Source organism: Leptidea sinapis, chromosome 2, assembly GCF_905404315.1.
Source record: "Leptidea sinapis chromosome 2, ilLepSina1.1, whole genome shotgun sequence".
Classification (NCBI taxonomy): Eukaryota; Metazoa; Arthropoda; class Insecta; order Lepidoptera; family Pieridae; genus Leptidea; species Leptidea sinapis.
Genome location: NC_066266.1, coordinates 13,100,429 through 13,108,817, shown reverse-complemented (window position 1 = coordinate 13,108,817; position 8,389 = coordinate 13,100,429). Strand labels below are relative to the sequence as shown.

The following is an 8,389-nucleotide window of genomic DNA, read 5'->3' as shown; positions in this document are numbered from 1 at the left end:
TATTATTTATAAAACTATCGCGTGAATTATACTTTATATGGCAAAACAACGTTTGCTGGGTCAGCTAGTCATCAATCAGTATTTCGTATTTTATTGATATCAATGTAAGATAACGTGATTTGTATATAAGGAACAAAATTTCAAAGATGCCATTGAGTGTGAACATGCCACGTACACAAGCACCTTTACAAACAGCCAATACACACTACAATATAAAGTTGCCGTAATAAAAAAAAAATTCTTAAGTAGTGCGGATCTAGATGCAGCGCAGCGGAGAACAATCCATAATCTAAGCTGTAAATACTCGTATCAAGACTGTAAATGTCACATCAAACAGAACTCAACAGGAAAGTTGATAGGGCACGATATTATAACATTTCTAGTAAATGCTGGATGGAAACAGTGATTAACAAAAATGATATAACTCATTTGGGATCCTTTTCTAATTATCTATGTTGTCTTAGAAGTTGGAGCTAAACTGAGCTAAATTATTAATATTAAAATAATCATATCTTCCAAATATTTAAAATTTCATAAGGAGGATAATAATAATAATTATACAATTCTTTATTCAGATTTTTAAATTTACTTATATATCACGGACGAGTAAAAACAGAAGGACTCCGCTCCGTGATATTAGCAAGTGAAGCACCGTTATGCTTGTGTGTTTGCAGTTACAGGGGTTACTAGTTACACATTTTTTTTTCCCTTAAATAATCATGTATGGCCACAAATACTTATATAGTATCGTTATTACACTTTTTCACAACGCACGACGGCATTTTAAAATATTTTATTGTGACGCAAACTGATCTGTCACATATGATGACAATTCTCATAATGGCCGTCTATCGGCCTGTAGTAGTGTAAGTGTGTGCGTGGTGCTATGTATTTACACGTTAATTGGCTTGTTTTGGTGCTACACTATTATGTAAGGTGACACGGAGTCCTTGATCCTTTGGATTAACAAAAATCACTTCTTCCACTCTATTCTATCTTTAGCTATTCTAGACCATGTCTTACCTGTTATCGTCCTTGCTTCACCAGACCATCCCGTTTCATTGTCATCCCTGTTTCCTTTTTAGGTTTCTAGGGTATCAGCCAGTCTGTGATGTATTTGCTCCATTTTTTTTATAAAACTACTAGATTTTTATTTTTATCTAAAACATAAATAATAATAATATAACAATATTGGCACACTTTTACACTCATTATCTTGCCCCAAAATAGGCATATCCTCTACTATGGGTGCAAGACAACGATGTATTTAATACAATATACTTACTTAAATATATATAAATACATACTATAAACATTCATGACTCGGAATCAAACGGATTGCATCTACCGGGATTCGAACCCGGGATCTCTAAGCTTAGTAGTCAGGGTCACTAACCATTCATAGTATTCTATATAAGTATTGTATAATATATTATGAATATCATTTGTTTATGTTCATTATGTCACCGCCTTATAAAGCACACAGCTGCATTAGCTACCGGTTTGTGGAGGCCCGCGCGCATCGAAACGTGCTCCTATTAACACTACCGTGCTCGCTCCACCAATATTACTTTCATTATTCTGTCAATGACTTGTACATTATTATTATTATCTTAGATCCCTGTTAATCGTACAATCTTACTTATAACGGATGAATTTAAGAACTATTGATTGTCCATTATGGAAATTAAAAGTTATAATGTCGAGTTAACCATATTTATTTGAAAGATATACATATTTTTTAAATATTACTAAAATATATAAAATTTTAGCTTATATTACTCCACACTGACAAACTTTGACTTACACATACAAGGTATATTCTTCAAATGACAACCATGCAAGTACCTACTTTGTAAGTACTAAAAATCCACTTCATCTAGATTTTGACACTTTTTCAGTGTTCTGTTCGCTAACTTTGCTGTTCGCAACAAAGTTTGAAAATGACTAGCAAAACTTACAACAAAGACAGTGTTTCTAATTTTAAATGTCACTGTGCGAAAGAGATGGGTTATATTTTACAAACATAGATGATGAGTTAATTTGAAACTAGAAGTGGCCACAAAAATAAACTGTCTATGGTCTTAATGTTTCTATTATGTATTTATTTTTAAATTCACTGATAAAGTTTGTATAGCTCAAAAGCATCAAAGTGGATGAAATTGAAGCTGTTATTTTACTCACTTGAAAAGAAATGACGAACAGCACAATATAATTGCAGACAATCGTAGGAGAGATCGTTTGGGGAGGCCTTTGTCCAGCAGTGGACTTCTTTTAGCTGAGACGATGATGAAGATGATGAAATAATCTCAGTGATCACTTAAAGAGCATATGACATAAACGGTATGTTCGTACTTGTGTTATCATCTCTCGACAGACAGATGTAGACTGTAGACAAAACTAAAAAAAAAATTGTATTTTTATACAATCTAATTAATCTAATTCTAGTTACAAATATTGTTTGTTTTTGTAAAGGGTGTCCTCCCGCCGCGGCCCCACTCTCGCCTCTCGCTTTGTGACGTTGCACGTGCGACACAAGTACATCACACCTAAAACCGTACCTTGGCTGACACCGGCTCCAAAAATAATAGTTATTGTAGCTGAAATTAGATTAAATAATTAGATTGCATAAAAAACGCAATCATTTTTACTTTTTAGTACATAATTATCCATTGTTTTGGAACATTTTCTTTGAAGTCGGTTGTTTTATTGTTATTTTTTTTTTTAGTTTTTAGTAATCTAAAGTAGAAAGTGACTAACTAATATAACTAAATATGTGTAGACCTATTTCATTTCGCAATGCAGCAATAAACGGAAGCGCATTGCAATTTGATTACTGACAAGTAGAAATTCTGCCACAGATCGCTCCGTTATTGATATCGATATTCGACAAGGACAATTACTTGACCATAATAATGTTAGGGTAGGTGACTCAAATATCCGGACAGCATAAAAAGAATCGGCCTAGTATCGTTTATTTGCTCCTAAGAATTGAAGAGTTCCGTTACTTTATCATGAATCCCATAATCAGAACATTACCATAAATAACGATCAAACTACCTGTGAAGTATATCCTTTCTAAAAAATTTTGATATTGAGATAGTCGTCCATATATACTTATAGCAAATTTAAGACTTTTATGTTTTTCTCATGGATGCCAATGTCAGATGTAGACCATATTGCAACAACACGACAGGGGAAGCACCAGCTTTCAAATAAAAATAAGAATGATCAAATTTGTTCAGTCAAAAGTTCCGAGTTAACAAAAAAAACCAGTGATTTGAGAACCTCCTTCTTTTTTGAAGTCGGTTAAAAATCGATAGTTAAAACGAGGCATTCTCGCTATTCCGCCTCATTGTCTGTCTCTTATTCAAAACAAGTTTTCCTGCATACGAATGTAGTAAAACAAAATATTATTTATAAAATTGTTCAAGAACGAAATGAAATCACGAAAGAAATCACTATTCGTGTAACGCTACCGTTCGTTCGTAACGCTCTCGTCATGCAGTCACCAGCTTACTCTCCAAGTCAAGCGTGCGTAAAGAAGTTCGAAGAAGAAACTACAAAAATCATTAAAATGGCTATACATAAACAATAAATTGAAGAACCCATCCTTTTTGATGTCTGTTGGTAACGGTATTTATAACACACAAGCAGAATGTAAAAATATAAAATGTAATTCTAGTAAGCTATATATCTGTGTGCAACAACACAACACTCCCCACCTCTCCTCTACGATGGCAGCGTGCGTAAGCGTGACCTCGTGTTTGAACTCACCACAGTCTTTTTTCCATCTTGTTACAATTCTATACGAGCGCGTACTGGACTGTCGTGGTAATAAAAGTCAACGTGTTACCATAATGAATTGACATGTTTTATTTTAGTTTGATTCACTGACCTTTACTATATACCACTGGACTGGCGGCTGTCATAGTGCTTTTGTGCCTGTTTGATATTCGACATTTTGGCGCTGTTGGCCATGTAGTGAGAGTCTGCGTTACTAAAACTATTGAGGATAACCATAGCAAGCATCGATTGATGGTTGGGAACTATTTACAAAAAATAGTTGTGTACTTTATAACGTTGATTTGAAGCATAAATAACACGGAAAACGAACGAAATTAATTCAAAATGCAAAAATACTTCAGAGTATTGTACGTTCCTTTGCAGCCATTTATTTGCATTATACGTCCAAATTAGTTCTCTGGACGCTCGCAAGTGGCGCTTCAAATAGGCACAAAAAAATTGTTGTCCAATATATGAATCAGCCTGTCCAGTGGTATTTATACAGGTCAGTGGTTTGATTACATAACGAGTCACAGCGTAATCCAAACGTATGATGAAAAATCAACAGCGAAAAATCATTTATTCGATATCTAAAAAGATATAGTGTCGAACTGAACCACATCTTTAAAAGTATTACTTAAACGAGGTATTTCTTCCACCTTCCCCCATCCTACTGCAAGACAGTATTGCACATGAACTTGTTGACTTTGAACAATTCATAAAAGAAATGTAATATATAAATATTTTTGGTAGGAGATAGCATTACCTAGACGAGAAAGTTTTACCTGCCGTTGATGACTGATATATTACATTTATTTTATGTGTCTAAGATAAAAAGGATAGAAAGCTTTACAGCATAACTTCCTCCACGGACGAACGGATTTGCTAGATCAAAGCATATAAACAGAAGTATGCCTGCCCTATAATAAGTATATAACAATTTTATAGGATTTTGCACTTATTTGGTTCACCAGAATTTTCTTGATATCAGAAATTCTGTTACTGAGAAATTAACAAAAACAAATGGTTGCTACAAATTTAAGGTGCGAAATAAATACAAATTTAAACCTACACTATTAAATAGGTGTATATTTTTCTTTTAATTACTCTTTCTATAATATACCTATCTAGTTTTATCTTCATATTTTACCTATAGGGAATCGTGAGCAACGAAGCACAAGTTAAGCTCGATCCTAAATAAATAAAAACAACTTTCCTGGATTTCTTAGTTTTCCGATTTGTTCCTGTTTCGTCCCACACAAAAAATTCTTGTTTCGCCCCAGATTATATTCCTGTTTCGTCCCGAAAATAAGAAAAAATAATAATTTATTATTTTATTCTTGTTTCGCCCCACTTTTTGTTCCTTATTCGCCCCGGGTAGTAATTTATGTGTTTTACAACATGTTTTGTACGGATAGCATACAAAATATTTTAAAAATCATATATTTGACGATAAATATTATTAATTAACTCAACAAGTTGGTATTCAATACCAAAAATCAATTAATGGAAACAGGAGCCTTTTAACTAATTCAAATTGTTATATAAATTGGTTTAAAAAGTCAATATCTTTAAAAAAACTTTATATTTTAAAACCTTTTTATTAATGTAACTGATGTGTGATTACCATTTACCTACTTTATATTTTAAAACCTAATAATTTATGTTACTGATCTGTGATTTTGATTGTGATTTTTTTACTTGTATAGCGGTCTATATTAGGATGATAACTTTGAATTGTTGATAGAATAGTTAATAGACCTGTCTGTGATTCGAATTGTGATTTATTAATAAATATTCTTTATATTATGATGATTATATAATCTTATAAATCCTTAAGATCCTAACTTTTATCTACCGCTTTCTCCACCTTCATCTTGATGCATGGACTTCGGAATCAAGATAATTTTACTATGTACTTGGTCCGTTTATGATATTTTTGTGCCAAGTTTTATCGTTATACTTTTGAGATAACCTAAGACAGCTGTGCCGCAATCTGCAAGAACATCTTGTAATAGGTTTATGAAAACCTTTCATGCCATCGTTTGGTCTTGGGTAAACTATTGCTCTTATATATATCTAGAATATTGGTGTAATTCACTTTTTTTTTCTGGCTGTACAAAAGTAACATTTTAAAAAGTGGGACGAATCAGGAATAAAAATCAACGTGGGACGAAACAGGAATGTGTGACAAAAACCCGGGCCGAAACAGGAACAAATAAGTTTTCCCTTGGCCTTTCCACCAGCCTTTTGTAGTCCTGGCATCTCTAGAGCTTATCATTGCGCTATCGTCTGAACCTGTTTTTCCTAAAAAAGTAAGTAGAACTATATTATTTAATATATCTGAAGTAATTTATCTATTAAAAAGGTTTTATGTAGAATTTATTTTATCTGCTTAGACTTGACATTATAGCCACGAATCGACAATGTTTTGACATACGTCATCCACGATTTCTCCATGGCTTATTTTTCATAATAAATATAAAATGCAAAACAAAAAATTACCGTCAAATTATAAGTGATGTAGTTTAGCCATTTACGACTTATTTAATATAAAATTAAATCTATTTGTTAAATCATTAAGAAGAGTCAATAACTACATAATATGTGATATGACCCCTTAAATAATTCGGAACAGAAATGCTGTAGATATCGAGTTACTGTAAAAAATTTACATTCAGGATCAAGATGGAACAAATTTTTATGATTGAGGTTTTTGTTAAGAAAATCATACTCAAAGTAGAACCACCAGTGAAAGATGAATATGAGCTCAAGATGGAAGCAGAGGAACAAAGACGTGAAGCTGAGGCATTAGCTGCCGCTGAAGCTGCAAAAAAAGGCAAAAAAGGGAAAAAGCCGCCAAAACCGAAAAAAGGCAAAAAGGGCAAAGAACCTCCATTGCCCTCTGAGGAAGAAATGAAATTTATGCAAACATGTACATTGCAAATGAATTGCCTACCTTTATTTGACTTCTACGTAGCTCATGATAACTTTATAGCGCCACCACCACCGTTACCTCCTGGTAAAAAAGGCAAGAAAGCCAAACCCCCCAAACCTAAGAAAGGTAAAAAAGGTAAAGTTGTACCCAGAAAGATAATCTTACCGTCAGAACCACTACCCCAACCACCCTATTTTGGTGTAGGTAATTCTGTAATGTTTTTATCACGACCTTCAAAATTGGAAGAGGTGTTACGAAAGACGCCAATTTATGTCACTGTCTGGAATAGAGACCAAGAAATGAATTGTGTTGGCTTTTGTATCGTTGAATGGCATGAATCATTTTTAGACAGTCTTAAAACTGCGGGAGAGTTGAATCCAGTTGATATGCAACAAGCTGAGTACAGAAATACGACAAGGCCTGAAATGGTCACTAATACTATCGAATTGAAAAGACCCTTGCTTTGTGAAGAAGATTTAAAATCATCGGGTGAAATTGAATTTTTCATTCGCCTTTCATGTCTGGGTAATCGTGTTGTCAGTTACTTTGTTTCACTGCCAGAAATGGAAAGATTACCAGGTCGTAAATATTTGAATGATGATTTAAAATTGAAAGACGTTGAAGTTGTAAGGCATTGGGAAGGTACCGCAATTGAAGCGGTACCCCCTGTAGCTTACTTTTTTGGTGCACCAGATATTACAAGAGAACCTATTAGACCCGTCGAAGAACCAAAAGTCTATGATGACTTCGTTGCACCTTATACAAGCAGTGAATTAGCTATCTTAGCCATGGGCTTTCCTAAAGGACCATGTGGTGGAACTAACTGCCCAAAACGAATGGAGTACAGAGGCAGTCAACATTTATTCATCCATGGTGAAAAGGTTAAGGGAAAGTATCAACACGGCCTATTTGTCAACAAACGAGATGTCCACGGACCATGTGGCAGGCTAGACTGTCCTTTAGCTAAAAAAGTTCGTGCATACCTCTGTTCTGAAGGTAGTTATAAGCCATGCAAGAAACCGTGCTGCAAAGATTACTATTGATCACCTAACCTTGTAACATAAATCTGCAATGTAAAAATTATATCAATCAAATAAACGGTAAAGTTTGCATACAATGTAATTACTTTCTCTCTCCACATCAACTGTTATTTAGGTCAATTTTTAATGCGAATTTAATTTCGGTAGTAAATGAATCACAATGGCGTTATTTGGAAGATGAAAGTACGGTTGAAGGTTTTGGTGTCGAATTTCGATATACATATAACGGTTCTGAATAATTCTTTGTTAGAAACACCCACATGTGTTTTGATTTATTTTACATTATGTCTAAATTTATGGATAAATCAAGTTAAACTTTTAAGCGTTAACCTAGATGTTGAAATATTGATGTTAAAAGAAATCAAGTTAGAATTATGTAATGAAGTAATTGTACAACAAATAAATATTGTTTTGTGTAATTGTGTCAATAATGCTTGTTTGTTTTTTAATATATTATCTAGAAATACGAATGTCTGGAGCTTATCGAAAGCCCTTTTTAAAGTGGCTATTATTTCATATGTTTATTTTAGTTATTAGGGATGCGATGTTGCACTATTAACATATATTTAAGAGTATCTACCAGCCTTGCGAAACTCTCTAAGAAAAAAGCGATTCCCTCAATTCA

At 33.5% G+C, this 8,389-nt stretch overlaps 1 protein-coding gene across 1 annotated transcript; it reads left to right on the top strand.

Moving 5' to 3' along the window:
* Positions 1–6,238: 6,238 nt before the first annotated feature.
* Positions 6,239–8,189, top strand: LOC126971832 (uncharacterized). The gene has a single exon (XM_050818279.1). It carries the CDS (start codon positions 6,475–6,477, stop codon positions 7,765–7,767), a length of 1,293 nt encoding a protein of 430 aa, XP_050674236.1. The 5' UTR covers positions 6,239–6,474; the 3' UTR covers positions 7,768–8,189.
* Positions 8,190–8,389: the final 200 nt, after the last annotated feature.

What these genes read in the sequence shown, in the direction of transcription:
- LOC126971832 (XM_050818279.1), top strand. Translation starts at nt 6,475, where the DNA reads ATGGAACAAATTTTTATGATTGAGGTTTTTGTTAAGAAAATCATACTC.